Genomic DNA, 15538 nt, shown 5'->3' with positions numbered 1-15538 from the left:
TTTATTGTAGGCTTAACAAAAACAGAATTACCTGGAAAAACTCAGCAGGTCTGGCAGCATCGGCGAAGAAGAAAAGAGTTGACGTTTCAAGTCCTCATGACCCTTCAACAGAGTTCTGTTGAAGGGTCATGAGGACTCGAAATGTCAACTCTTTTCTTCTCCGCCGATGCTGCCAGACCTGCTGAGTTTTTCCAGGTAATTCTGTTTTTGTTTTGGATTTCCAGCATCCGCAGTTTTTTGTTTTTATATATATATTATTATTATTGTAGGCCTTCTCCAGTACCCAATGCTCTGAGGGAGAAAGCTGAGGCAAGAGCTGAAAAGACTTGAGATTGAGAATGTTATCTGTAAAACAGAACAGAGTAATCGGGCTACTCCCATAGTCTATAATTGTGTGAGTATAGATATATGTATATGTAAACCAAATCCAGAACAAACCAGTTCAGTTGGGTACTAGAACACTGTGTGGCGCATAGTCTTTTTTCTCCTGCCAAGGTATCACAATTATCAGATTACTGTTTGTGGGGTGGGGTGGGATGTTGCTGGGTGCAAATTGGCTGCTGTAATTCTGTTTTTGTTAAGCCTACATTCCTACAGTGACTATACTCTAAAAAGTAGTTCATTGACTCGAAAGCACTTTGGGACATCCAGTGGTCCATGAAAAGCGTTTTATAAAGGCAAGGTTTTTTTCTAATTTTATTTCAAAAAAATAGATGATATTTCCCTAAATCTGCTGCTACAATGGTTTATTTTTCAGAATCTTGGCATGCACCAATGCAGTTACTTAATAAGATGGCTTCTTAACTTTCAAAACCCATTACCCAACAGGAAATAAACTGTGGAGCACTGATATGCAAACATTTCCGAATCTATGTAATTAATGCTTAGGTTATTAGATTAAGCACGATCAGACGCGAATATTCTTCTGGCATGAGTAGAACGTGGAACGGGCTTCAGAATATTTGTGTATTAAGGTCGCTAATGTGAAAGTCAACATTTATTTTTATAATAAAATAAAAGCAAGAAACTGTGGATGCTGGAAATCTAGAACGAAAACAAAAATACCTGGAAAAACTCAGCAGGTCTGACAGCAACTGCGGAGAGGGATACAGTTGACGTTTCGAGTCCATATGACCCTTCATCAGAACTAAGACATATAGAAATGAGATGAAATATAAGCTGGTAGAGGCGGGTGGGTGGGACAGGTAGAGCTGGATAGGGGGCCAGTGATAGGCAGAGGCCAAGAAGAGACTGCCAAAGATGTCATAGACAAGAGGACAAAGGGGTGTTGACGGTGGTGATATTATCTAAAGGATGTGCTGATGGGGACATTAAGGGTAGCAAGCAGGACAAGCTAATGGCAGATGGCCCTATTTATTTTTATAAATTGTCCTTGGGACTTGTTTCCAAAGTTCAGGCATCAGTTAGTTGCAGCCACAATTTTTGTAGTGAATCTGCACTATATGAAACTTTTCTAAAGAAATAAATCTTGTTGATTTTATACCATCTGTGAATCTTACATTTTATAGAATGCACAGAAACAGGCCATTCAGCCCAACTGGTCTATGACAGTGTTTATACTCTACACGAGACTCCTCCCATCCCTCTTTACATTATCATATCCTTCTATTCCTTTCTTCCTCATGTGTTTATCCAGCTTCCCCTTAAATGTATCGATTCTATTCATCTCCACCACGCCACATTCTCACCACTCTTCTGGGTAAAGATGTTTCTCCTGAATTCCCTCTGGAATTTATTAGTGACGATCTTATATTGACGGCCCCTAGTTTTGGCTCCCCGACAAGTGGGAAAACCTCTACTTCCCTGTATTGAGCCCATCTACCTATAGGTCACACTTTCAATGGACCTTCAATGTTATTATTTAAGAAAAAAATATAGAACAAATCTTAAAAAAACTGACATATACTCAATGGACTGAAGGGCCTCCTTCTGTGCCATCATGACTCTCTGACGCTATGACCCTTAAGTTCCTTCCCACAATAAAAATAATGATGTCTCTTTCCAATCTAGGGAGAGCCAGGTCCAGTTGGAGAAGATGGAATTCAAGGTAAAGACGGCATCAAGGTAAAGTTTCCAAGTCCTGGATTATTTTCTGTAGTCGAGTGTTATAAGCTGACTAAAGATGAATTGTTCTCACTACATGTGGTTAACAGTTAAATATGTTTTAGGAGGAATTTTATATGAGCTATGCCAAAGATGCATTTACTTTGACTAAGAGTAGAAATTCTATTGCCACCACTGCCTCTTCCACACTCCCACCCCATCGTCCAATTAATCTATTCAACAACAATGTGTTTATATGGTGCCATTAACCCAGTAAAGCATCCCAAGGCACTTCACAGGGGTGTGGTCAAACACCAAGCCACATGAAGAGACATTAGGACAAAATGGAAGTTTGGTCAAAGGAGTAGGTTTTAAGGAGTGTCTTAAAGGAGGAGAGGGAGAGGTCAGGAGATGGAAAGGTTTACGGAGGGAGTTGCAGAGCTTAGAGCCTGGTTATCTGAAGGCACGGCCGGCCACCAATGGTGGAGCGGATAAAACCAGGGGATGCTCAAGGTCAGAATTGGTGGTTTGCAGATCTCTTGGAGGGCTGTAAGGCTAGAGAAGATTGCAGAGATAGGGAGGGGAGAGACCATGAAAGGGATTTGAAAACAACGGTGAGAATTTTTGAAATCAAGGCCTTGCTGGGACAGAGGCCAATTTTTGTTGAGTCAGCACAGGATGGGTGGAAATTTACTGTTTCCAGTCTTCACGTTCATGAGATGGGCTTGGCAAAGTCAAAAGAAGCACAGTGAAATCAGATGGCACTCTTACAGCTCACGCACAAGGCTCAGCCTTTGACAGTTTCAAAAGTTCTATTTAACAGTTCGTTCAATGTTGTTTGTTTTGTACTAAACCTGGGAGAAACCCAATGCAAATTCAAGGCTGCTGGCTTGTCTGATTTTGTCAACATATCCACAACTCGAATATTTCACAAATATTGTACTTTACACGTTTTACAAATTTTAAATTTGCCGAAAATATTGCCTGTGATTCAGCCTCACTGAGGGAGGAATGTAATAATGAGTCCTGGAGTGGGCAACATGGCGAGCGGGGTGAGGTGATTATGCGGGAGCCATAATTTCGAAATTACGATGGCGCGATCGACTGAAGAAATGAAGTTGGCCATGTGTCTTCTCTTTTATTTGTTCGTTCAATGGAATGTGACCATCGTTGGCTGGTCCAGAATTTATTGCCCATCCCTGGTCGTAGTGGGCTGGGCCTCAGCTGTCCTGTAGTGGGTTCCACCTTGTAATACGTTTACATCCCATGAAGCCTTGGAGAATCACAGAAGTGTTACAGCCCTGAAGGAGGCCATTCAGCCCAATGAGTCTGTGCTGGCTCTCTGAAGGAACCATTTATGTGGTGCCACTCCCCCCACATTCTCCCCACACATTCTTCCTTTTCAGATAATGATCCAACCCCCTCTCCAATGCCTCTATTGAACCTGCCTCTGCCACAATCTCAGGCAGCACACTCCAGATCCTAACCACTCGCTGTGTGAAAAACATTTTCCTCATGTCACCATTGCTTCTTTCGCCAGTTACCATAAATCTTTGCCCTCTGGTTCTTGATCCTTCCACCAATGGGAACAGTTTCTCTCTATCTACTCTGTCCAGTCCCCTCATGATTTTCAAACCTCCTCTCAGCCTTCTCTACTCCAAAGCAAACAGTTCCAATCTCTCTAATCAATCCACGTAACTGAAATTCTTTATCCCTGGAACCACTCTCATGAATCTTTTCTGCATTCTCTCTAAAGCGTTCACATCTTCCCTAAAGTGTGGTGCCCAGAAGCAATATTCCAGTTGAGAGTGAACCAACGTTTTATAGAAGTTTAGAATAACCTCCATGCTTCTGTACTCTATGCCCCTATTGATAAAGCAGATGATACTGTATTCTTTATTAACTGCTCTTTCTTCACATTGAGGATACTTTCCATCGTGTTGTGTGGCACTACCACTGTGCTAAATGGGATAGATTATGAACTGATCTAGCGACTCAAGACTGGGCACCCATGAGGTGCTGTGGGCCATCAGCAGCAGCAGAATTGTACTCAAACACAATCTGTAATCTCATGGCCCAACATATCCCCCACTCTACCATTACCATCAAGCCAGGAGATCAACCCTGGTTCAATGAAGAATGCAGGAGGGCATGTCAGGAGCAGCACCAGGCATACCTAAAAATGAGGTGTCAACCTGGTGAAGCTATAACACAGGACTACTTGCGTGCAAAACAGCATAAGCAGCAAGCAATAGACAGAGCTGAGTGATCCCACAACCGACAGATCAGACCTAAGCTCTTTAGTCCTGTTACGTCCAGTCATGAATGGTGGTGGACAATTAAACAACTCACTGGAAGAGGAGGCTCCACAAATATCCCCATCCTCAATGACAGAGGAGCCCAGCACATCACTGCACAAGATAAGGCTGAAGCATTTGCTACAATCTTCAGCCAGAAGTGCCAAATAGATGATCCATCTCAGCCTCCTCCGGAGGTCCCCAGCATCACAGATGCCAGTCTCCAGTCAATTTGATTCACTCCATGTGATATCAAGAAATGGCTGAAGGCACTGGATAGTACAAAGGCTGTGAGCCCTGGCAACATTCTGGCAATAGTATTTGTGTTGCAGAACTTGTTGTGCCCCTAGCCAAGCTGTTCCAGTACAGCTACAACACTGGCATCTACCCAGCTATGTGGAAAATTGCCCAGGTATGTCCTGTACACACAAAGCAGGACAAATCCAACCTTGACAATTACCCCATCAGTCTACTTTCGATCATCAGTAAAGTCATGGAAAAGGTCATCAACAGTTCTATTGCTTAGCAATGACTTGCTCACTGGCACCAGTTTGGGTTCTGCCAGGGTCACTCAGCTCCAGATCTCATGACAGCCTTGGTTCAAATATGAACAAAGGAGCTGAGCTCCCGAGGTGAGGTGAGAGTGACTGCCCTTGACATCAAGGCTGCATTTGCCCAAGTGTGGCATCAAAGAGCCCTAGCAAAACTGGAGTCAATGGGAATCAGGGGAAAACACCCTGCTGGTTGGAGTCATACCTAACACAAAGGAAGATGGTTGTGGTTGTTGGAGATCAGTCACTTCAGCTCCAGGACATCACTGCAGGAGTTCCTCAGGTTAGTGTCCTAGGCCCAACCATCTTCATCTGCTTCATCAATGACCTTCCTTCCACCATAAGGTCAGAAGTGGGGATGTTCGCTGATGATTGCACGATGTTCAGCACCATTCGTGACTCCTTAGATACTGAAGCAGTCCATGTCCAATTGCAGCAAAACGTGGACAATATCCAGGCTTGGGCTGACAAGTGGCAAGTAATATTTGCGCCCCACAAGTGTCAGGCTATGACCATCTCCAACAAGAGAGAATCTAACCATCGCCCCTTGATGTTCAATGGCATTACCATCACTGAATCCCCCACGATCAGGATCCTGGGGGTTACCATTGACCAGAAACTGAACTGGACTAGCTATATAAATATTATGGCTACAAGAGCAGGTCAGAGGCTAGGAATCTTGCGATGAATAACTCACCTCTTGACTCCCCAAAGCCTGTCCACCATCTACAAAGGGTGTGATGAAATATTCTCCACTTGCCTGGATGAGTGTAGCTCCAACAACACCCAAGAAGCTTGACACCATCCAGGACAAAGCAGCCCACTTGATTTTGGCACCACATCCACAAACATTCACTCCCTCCACCACTGACGCACAGTAGCAGCAGTGTGTGTACCATCTACAAGATGCACTAGAGGAATTCACCAAGGCTCCTTAGGCAGCACCTTCCAACCCACAACCACTACCACCTAGAAGGACAAGGGCAGCAGACACAGGGGAACATCATCACCTGGAAGTTCCCCTCCAAGCCACACACCATCCTGATTTGGAAATATATCGCTGTTCTTTCACTGTCACCGGGTCAAAATCCTGGTACATAAATGATCTAAATCTTGGTGTACAGGGGACAATTTCAAATTTTGCGGACAACACAAAACTTTTGAGAATGTTAAACTGTGAGGAAGACAGTGTGGAACTTCAAAAGGAAATTGACATTGGTGGGATGGGCAGATGACTGGCAGGTGAAGTTCAACGCGGGGAAGTGTGAGGTGATACACTTTGGTACAAAGAACATGGAGAGACAGTGTAAAATAAAGGATACTATTCTAAAGGGTGTGCAGGAGCAGAGACACCTGGCTGTATATGTACATAAGTTATTAAAGATGGCAGGACAGGTAGAGAGCACAGTTACTAAAGCATACAGTATTCTAGGCTTCATTAATAGGGGCATAGAGTACAAGAGCAGGGAGGTTATGAACTTAAATAAGACACTGGTTAGACCTCAGCTGGAGTATCATGTACAGTTCTGTAAGCCACACTATAGGAAGGATGTGAATGCATTGGAGAGAGTGCACATGAGGTTTATGAGAATGGTTCCAGGGATGAGACACTTCAGTTAAGAGGAAAGATTGGAGAAATTGGGACTGTTTTCCTTGGAGAGAAGAAGGCTAAGAGGAGACATGATAAAAGGTTTCAAAATCATAGGGGGGGTCCGGGCAGAGTAGATAGGGAGAAGCTGTTCCCACTTCTAAATGGATCGAGAACCAGAGGGCACAGTTTTAAAGTGTTTTCCAAAAGAAGCAAATGCGAGGTAAGAAAAAACTTTTTCACACAGCGAGTAGTTAGGGTTTGGAATGCACTGCCTGGAAGTGTGGTTGAGGCACTTTCAGTTAAGGCATTCAAGAGGGCATTGGTTGATTATGGAGGGTTACAGGGAAAAGGTAAGAGATTGACACTAAGTTAAAATGCTCAGAGAGCCGGTGCAGACACAATGGGCCGAATGGCCTCCTTCTACACTGTAACAATTCTGTGATTCTGTGAACTCCCTCCCTAACACAGCAGAGCTGTATCTACACCACATGGACTGCAGTGATTCAAGAAGGCAGCTCACCACCACTTCTCAAGGGCAATTAGGGATGGGCAATAAATGCTGGCCCAGCCAGCGAAGCCCACATCCTGTATATGAATTAAAAAAACACAACCTGTCCTGCCACCTTCAATGACTTATGCACAAAAACACCCAGGTCCCTCTGCTTCCTCTAGAATGGTACCTTTAGTTTATATTATCTCTCCATGTTCTCCCTATCCCAATGTATCACTTCACGCTTCTCTACATTAAATTTCATCTATCACTCATCAGTCCATTTCACCAACTTGCCTACGTCCTTTTGAAGGTTCACACACTATCCTCCTCACAGTTCACAATGCTTCCAACTTCCGTCTCAATGACAAGCTTTGGAATTGGGCTCTGTACACCAGGTTCTCAGTCACTACTGTGTATCAGGAAAAGCAAAGGTCCTAACACCAACCCATAGGGAACTCCACTATGAGCCTTCCTGCAGTCTGAACAACATCCATTAACCACTATTTTCTGTTTCCTGTCACTCAGCCAATTTTGTAACCATGTTGCTACTGTCCAAAAATGCAGAGAGTACGAATAAACGAGTCTTTTTTGGGTTGGCAAGCTATAACTAGTGGAGTGCCACAGGGATAAATGTTGGGGCCTCAACTACTTACAATCTGTATCAATGACTTGGAGCATGGGTCTGAATGTGTGGTATCTAAATTAGCTGATGATACCAAGATAGTGAAGAAAGTAACTTGTGCAGAGGACACAAAGGGGTGAAAGGTCATGAAGGGACAAAGGGATTATAGGTAGATTAAGTAAATGGGCAAAAAATTGGTTGATGGAGTATACTATGGGAAAATGTGAACTTGTCCACTTTGGCAGGAAGCATATTATTTAAATGGATAGAAATTGCAGAACTCAGTAGTACAGAGGGATCTGGGCGCCCTGCCTCATGAATCACAAAACGTTAGTCTGCAGCGACAGCAACTGATTAGGAAGGCAAATGGAACGTTAGGCCTGAGTTTTGAGGTCAGCGGGTGGGCGGGGTTGGCAGGCCTGGGAACAGCTGGGAAACGGACCCGCTGCCCGCAATCGGCACCCACTTCACATCGGCTGGCCAATTAACGGCTAGCGTGAAAGAGGCCCTGAGATGCTCAGCGCTGGCGAGATGGGGGCGTGAGGAGGGCGAGTGCTGAATTCAGCGCAGGCACAGGGCTGGGGGGTGTTGGTGGTTGGGGTGAGCGCTCACAGAAAGCTCCCTGAAGCAGAGAGCTGCCTCAAGGAGCTGAAGGGTTCAAATCCAACAAAATCAGATTTAAAAATCCAGAAAAAAGTGCCCACGCATCAGAAACAGTCAGCTGAACACCAAAATTCTGTGCAAACGTTTTTTTTTAATTTAGTGACAGAAACCCCATCCTGCCTTTGTATAAGGTTTCCTGAAAAACGCGAAGACCACCTGGCCGATTCTCCCACCTGCCAGAGGATCAGCAGTGGAAAATCCCAGTTAATCGTAACATCAATGGACTCAGTAACTCTCTTAATTGTTGGCGGGTGCACTTCCAAGTTTAGTGCGTGCACGCCGACTGAAATATCGCTCACCTAACGTCATCGCTCACTAATTTACCCTCGAGTATGTCAGGCGCACACCTCCACACTGGACAAAAAAATCTGCCCTTGGTGTTTGTTGCAAAGGGATTTTTCTTTTGTTATTCATTCATGGGATGTGGGTGTCACTGGCTGGGACAGCATTTATTGCCCATCCCAAATTGCCCCTTGAGAAGGTGGTGGTGAGCTGCCTTCTTGAACCGCTGCAGTCCATGTGGTGTGGGTACACCCACAGTGCTGTTAGGGAGGGAGTTCCAGGATTTTGACCCAGCGACAGTGAAGGAATGGCGATATATTTCCAAGTCAGGATGGTGAGTGACTTGGAGGGGGAATTCCAGGTGATGGTGTTCCCATGTGTCTGCTGCCCTCGTCCTTCTAGATGGTAGTGGTCGTGGGTTTGGAAGGTGCTGCCTAAGGAGCCTTGGTGAATTCCTTTCGTGCATCTTGTAGATGGTACACACTGCTGCTACTGTGCGTCAGTGGTGGAGGGAGTGAATGTTTGTGGATGTGGTGCCAATGAAGTGGGCTGCTTTGTCCTGGATGGTATCCAACTTCTTGAGTGTTGTGGGAGCTGCACCCATCCAGGCAAGTGGGAAGTATTCCATCACACTCATGACTTGTGCCTTGTAGAAGATGGTAGACAGGCTTTGGGGAGTCAGGAGGTGAGTTACTCGTCACAGGATTCTGAGCCTCTGACCTGCTCTTGTAGCCACAGTATTTATATAGCTAGTCCAGTTCAGCTTCTGGTCAATGGTAATCCCCAAGGTGTTTATAGTGGGGGATTCAGTGATGGTAATGCCATTGAACATCAAGGGGCGATGGTTGGATTCTCTCTTGTTGGAGATGGTCATTGCCTGACACTTGTGTGGTGCGAATGTTACTTGTCAGCCCAAGCCTGGATATTGTCCAGGTCTTGCTGCATTTGGACATGGGCTGCTTCAGTATCTGAGGAGTCAGGAATGGTGCTAAACATTGTGCAATCATCAGCGAACATCCCCACTTCTGACCTTATGATGGAAGGAAGGTCATTGATGAAGCAGCTGAAGATGGTTGGGCCAAGGACACTACCCTGAGGAACTCCAGCATTGAGGTCCTGAAGCTGAGATGACCGACTTCCAACAACCACAACCATCTTCCTTTGTGCTAGGTATGACTCCAACCAGGGGAGAGTTTTCCCCTGATTCCTATTGACTCCAGTTTTGCTAGGGCTCCTTGATGCCACACTCGGTCAAATGCAGCCTTGATGTCAAGGGCAGTCACTCTCACCTCACCTCGGGAGCTCAGCTCTTTTGTCCATGTTTGAACCAAGGCTGTAATGAGGTCAGGAGCTGAGTGACCCTGGTGGAACCCAAACTGGGCATCAGTGAGCAGCTTATTGCTAAGTAAGTGCCACTTGATAGCACTGTTGATGACCCCTTCCATGACTTTACTGATGATGGAGAGTAGACTGATGGGGTGGTAATTGGCCGGGTTAGATTTGTCCTGCTTTTTGTGTACAGGACATACCTGGGCAATTTCCCACATAGCCGGGTAGATGCCAGTGTTGTAGCTGTACTGGAACAGCTTGGCTAGGGGCGCGGCAAGTTCTGGAGCACAAGTCTGAGTGCCATTGCTGGAATATTGTCAGGGCCCATAGCCTTTGCAGCATCCAGTGCCTTCAGCTGTTTCTTGTTATCACGTGGAGTGAATCAAATTGGCTGAAGACTGGCATCTGTGATGCTGGGGACTTCCGGAGGAGGCCAAGATGGATCATCCACTTGGCAGCCCTGACTGAAGATGGTAGCAAATGCTTCAGCCTTATCTTTTGCACTGATGTGCTGGGCTCCCCCACCATTGTGGATGGGGACATTTGTGGAGCCTCCTCCTCCAGTGAGTTGTTTAATTGTCCACCACCATTCACAACTGGATGTGACAGGACTGCAGAGCTTAGATCTGATACGTTGGTTGTGGGTTGCTTAACTCTATTACTTGCTGCTTATGCTGTCTGGTACACAAGTAGTCCTGTGTTATAGCTTCACCAGGTTGACACCTCATTTTTAGGTATGCCTGGTGCTGCTCCTGACATGCCCTCCTGCACTCTTCATTGAACCAGGGTTGATCCCCTGGCTTGATGGTAATGGTAGAGTGGAGGATATGCAGGGCCATGAGGTTACAGATTGTGTTCAAGTACAATTCTGCTGCTGCTGATGGCCCACAGCGCCTCATGGGTGCCCAGTCTTGAGTTGCTAGATCTGTTCGAAATCTATCCCATTTAGCACGGTGGTTGTGCCACACAACACGATGGAGGGTATCCTCAATGTGAAGGCAGGACTTTGTCTCCACAATGACTGTGCGGTGGTCACTCCTACCGATAATGTCATGGACAGATGCATCTGTGGCAGGCAGGTTGGTGAGGATGAGGTCAGGTATATTTTTCCTTCCTGTTGGTTCCCTCATCACCTGCGGCAGACCCAGTCTAGCAGTTATGTCCTTTAGGACTCAGCCAGCTCGGTCAGTAGTGTTGCTACTGAGCCACATTGGTGATGGACATTGAAGTCCCCCACGCAGAGTACATTCTATGCCCTTGCAACTTTCAGTGCTTCCTCCAAGTGGTGTTCAACATGGAGGAGCACTGATTCATCAGCTGAGAGAGGGCAGTACGTGGTAATCAGCAGGAAGTTTCCTTGCCCATGTTTGACCCGATGCTATGAGACTTCATGGGGTCTGGAGTCGATGTTGAGGACTCCCAGGGAAACTCCCTCCCAACTGTATATCACTGTGTCGCCACCTCTGCTAGGTCTGTCCTGCTGGTGGAACAGGACATACCCAGGGATGGTGATGGTGGTGTCTGGGAATGGAATATAAAAGTAGAGAAGTTTTACTGCAGTTTAGCATTCAGTTTGAGAGTGAGAAACTTGGGTCAGAAACAACTGTGCTAAACTTAAATAAGGTTAATTACAATGAAATGAGGGCAGAGTTAGCAGGAGTGGACTGGGAAAGGAGTTTAGCAGCAAAGGCAGTTGATGAACAATGGCAGAGGTTTAAGAAAATAATTCATGACTCTCAACAAAGATATATCCCACTGAGGAAGAAGGATTCAAGGAATGGGTAAATCAACCATGGTTAACCAAGGGAGTTAAGGATAGTATCAAATTGAAAGAAAAAGCATACAATATGGCAAAGATTAGCGGTAATCCAGACAATTGGGAAGTTTTAAAAACCAACAAAGATGACCAAAGAAACAATAAAGAGGGAGAAAATAAACTTTGAGGGTAAACTAGCAAATAATATAAAAACAGACAGCAGGAGCTTCTTTAAATGTATAAAAAGGAAGAAAGATACCAAAATGAATGTAGGTCCCGTAGAGAATGAGGCTGGGAGATAATAATGAGGCACCAGGAAATGGCAGAGGAGGTGAATAAATACGTTGCTTCAGTCTTCACAGTAGAAGACACTAATAACATACCAAAAATGCTAAATAATCAAGGGGCAAAAGCGGGGGAGGAAATAAATACAATAATTATCACTAGAGAAAAAGTACTAGGGAAATTAATGGGGCTAAAGGTGATAAGTCCCCTGGACCTGATGGGTTGCATCCTAGGATATTAAAGGAAGTAGCTACAGAGATAGTGGATGCACTGGTAGTAATCTTCCAAGAATCCTTAGATTCACGATAATTCCCAGAGGACTGGAGAATGGCCAATGTAACACTCTTATTCAAAAAGGGAGGGAGACAAAAAACAGGTAACTATAGGCCTGTTAGCTTAACATGTGTCATTGGGAAAATGTTAGAGTCTATTATAAAGGATGTAATAGCAGAGCATTTATAAATACATAATCTAATCAAGCAGAGTCAGCATGGCTTCATGAAGGGGAAATCATGACTAACAGATGTATTAAAATTCTTTGAGGAGGTAACAAGCAGGAAAGATAAAGGGGAACCAGTAGATGTAGTTATTCGGATTTCCAAAAGGCATTCGATAAGGTACTGCACATAAGGCTACTTAATAAGATAAAAAGCCCATGGTGTTGGGGGTAGTATATTAGCAGGGATAGAGGATTGACTAACTAATAAAAGACAGAGAGTTGGGATAAGGGGGGCATTTTCAGGATGGGAACCTGTAACTAGTGGAGTGCCACAGGGATCAGTGCTGGGGCCTCAGTTATTTACAATATATATTAATGACTTAGATGAGGGAAGTGAATGTACTATCACCAAGTTTGCACAAGATGACACAAAAATAGGTGGGAAGGCAAGTGGTGAGGATGACGCAAGGAGTCTACAGAGAGATATAGACAGGTTAAGTGAGTGGGCAAAAAATTGGCTGATGGAATATAATGTGGGAAGTGTGAGGTTATGCGCTTTGGGAGGAAGAATAGAGGAGCTGAATATTATTTAAATGGAGAAAGACTGCAGAAAGCTACAGCACAGAGGGATTTGGGGGTCCTCGTGCATGAATCACAAAAAGCTAACATACAAGTTCAGCAGGTAATAGGGAAGGCAAATGGAATGTTGGCCTTTATTTCAAAGGGAATGGAGTATAAAAATAGGGAAGTCTTGCTAAAACTATACAAGGTGCTAGTTAGACCACACCTAGAATACTGTGAATAGTTTTAGTCCCCTTATCTAAGGAAAGATATACTGGCATTGGAGGCAGTCCAGAGAAGGTTCACTAGGTTGATCCTGGGCATGGAGGGATTTTCTTATGAGGAGAGGTTGAGTAGGTTGGGCCTATACTCATTGGAACTTAGAAGAATGAGACATAACTTTATGGAAACATATAAGATTTTTGGGGGTCTTGACAGGGTAGATGCTGAAAGGTTGTCTTGCTTTCTGGGAGAGTCTAGGACCAGAGGGCATAATCTCAGAGTAAGGGGTCACCCATTTAAGACAGAGATGAGGAGGAATTTCTTCTCTCAGAGGATAGTTAATCTGTGGAATTCTTTACCACAGAGGGCTGTAGAGGCTGGGTCATTAAGTATATTCAAGGCTGAGATAGACAGATTTTTAATCAGTAAGGGAATCAAGGGAAAAGGCAGGAAAGTGGAGTTGAGGATTATCAGTGCAGCCATGATCTCACTGAATGGTGGAGCAGACTCAATGGACTGAATGGCCTACTTCTGCTCCTACGTCTTATGGTCTTATGTACAGGGCATTGGTGAGACCACATCTGGAGTACTGTGTACAGTTTTGGTTTTCTTACTTAAAAATGGAGATAACTGCTTCAGAAGCATTTCGGAGAAGATTCACGCGACTGATTCCTGGGATGAAGGGGTTATCTTAGGAGGAAAGGTTGAACAGGCTGGGCCTGTATCCATTGGAGTTTAGAAGAATGAGAGGTGATCTTATTGAAACGTTTTAGATCCTGAGGGGATTTGACAGGGCAGATGTTGAGAGGATGTTTCCCTTTGTTAGGGGGACTAGAACTAGGACACAGTTTAAAAATAAGGGATCTCCCATTTAAGGCAGAGATGGGGAGAATGTTTTTCTCTCAGTGGGTCATTAGTCTGTGGAATTCTCTTTTGCATAGAGCAGTGGAGGCAGGGTCATTGGGTATTTTTAAGGCTGAGTTAGATAGATTCTTGACTGACGAAAGAGTCAAAAGATATAGGAGTTGAGTCCACAATTAGATCAGCCATGATTTTATCAAATAGGGGCTTGAGGGGCTGAATGGCCTACTCCTGCTCCTCATTCGTATGTTTGTATGTCCCTTTTATTCCTTGAGCTATAACTTTGCTCACAAGCCTGTTGTGTGGCACTGTATCAAATGCCTTTTGGAAGCCCATGTACACCACATCAGCAGCACTGCCCTCATCAACCATCTCTGTCACCTCATCAAATAAACTCCAGCAAGTTAGTTAAGCACAGTTTGCTCCTTATAAATCCATGCTGGCTTTCCTTAACTTAACCTGCATTTGGCCCTCCTGAATTACTGTTTCTAGAAGTTTCCCCACCACCACTGGCCAGCAGTTACTGGGTTTATCTTTACACCCTTTTTTGAACAAAGGTATAACTTTTGCAATTCTCCAGTCCTCTGGTACTACCCCTGAGTCTAAGGAAGACAGAAAATTTATGACCAGTGCCGCTGCAATGACCACTATCATGTCCATCAGTGTCCTTGGATGCATCTCATCCAGCCCTGGTTCCTTATCAACTTTAAGTGCAGACACCCTCTCCAATTCCTCGTCATCAATCTTAAACCCTTTTGGCGCCTGGGTTACTTCCTCGCCACGACCTGTGGAGCATCTTTTTCCTTGGTAAAGACAGATGCAAAATGTTCATTTAATATCTCAGCTGCTCCCCTGTCTGCATGTGTGACTTCCCTTTTTGATCCCTAATCGGTCCCATTCCATCCTTCTGCTATCTTCAAACTTTATAAAATTAAGTCCCGCCTTGCAGATTAACTCAGCGGTGCATGGAAAACCCGTGGCTCCCGGTTCATGTTTGTTTAAAGGACCAGTCGGCTTTGTGCAGTTGTGTCTGAGGTGAGCGGTTGTCGATGTTGAACTACACAGCATAAAGGGGGGCGAGGGGGAGGGGGGTGCTGGTGCAGGAGAATGACAGCTTGGACAGAGGATTAGGAGGGTGAGTCAGGGGTCGAGGGGAAATGAGGGGTTTGGATGAGGGCCTGGAGGACTGGAAGAACGCTTCAAGGAGCGACAGTGGGTGGGATTGGGGCACAGGAGTGTGCAGTGGGAAAGGTCTGGAGTCTTGGCTGTGGTCTGGGGGGGCGCGGTGTAGGACAGTCAGTGAAGATAAACAAAATGAGGGGCCTAAAAGGGGGCGGGGTCAGTGTTGTCAAAAGTTGTGTCCTGTGGGTCATATTCAATTTGCTGGCTGATAGAGAAGGGGGGAGGGGTTTTGATTTGGTAGAGGGGCAAGTCCTGTCTGAGGTTGGGCAGGTCACAAGATCTAAAGGGGGCTCTAAGGACGATTCAGGGAGAGTCAGAGGAGGAATCTCGTCGGGGATGG

At 45.1% G+C, this 15538-nt stretch overlaps 1 protein-coding gene across 1 annotated transcript in view; it reads left to right on the top strand.

Annotated features, from left to right (window-relative positions):
• LOC121289422 (collagen alpha-1(XXIV) chain) overlaps positions 1 to 15538 on the top strand; it is a 615168-nt gene that overhangs the window by 517372 nt on the left and 82258 nt on the right. The window contains exon 35 of the mRNA XM_041208885.1: positions 2032 to 2085. Coding sequence (XP_041064819.1) covers positions 2032 to 2085 — 54 coding nt within the window. The remainder of the gene's footprint in view (positions 1 to 2031; positions 2086 to 15538) is intronic.

Source organism: Carcharodon carcharias, chromosome 16 (genome assembly GCF_017639515.1).
Source record: "Carcharodon carcharias isolate sCarCar2 chromosome 16, sCarCar2.pri, whole genome shotgun sequence".
Lineage (NCBI taxonomy): Eukaryota > Metazoa > Chordata > Chondrichthyes > Lamniformes > Lamnidae > Carcharodon > Carcharodon carcharias.
This window is presented reverse-complemented; position numbering and strand designations above follow the sequence as displayed.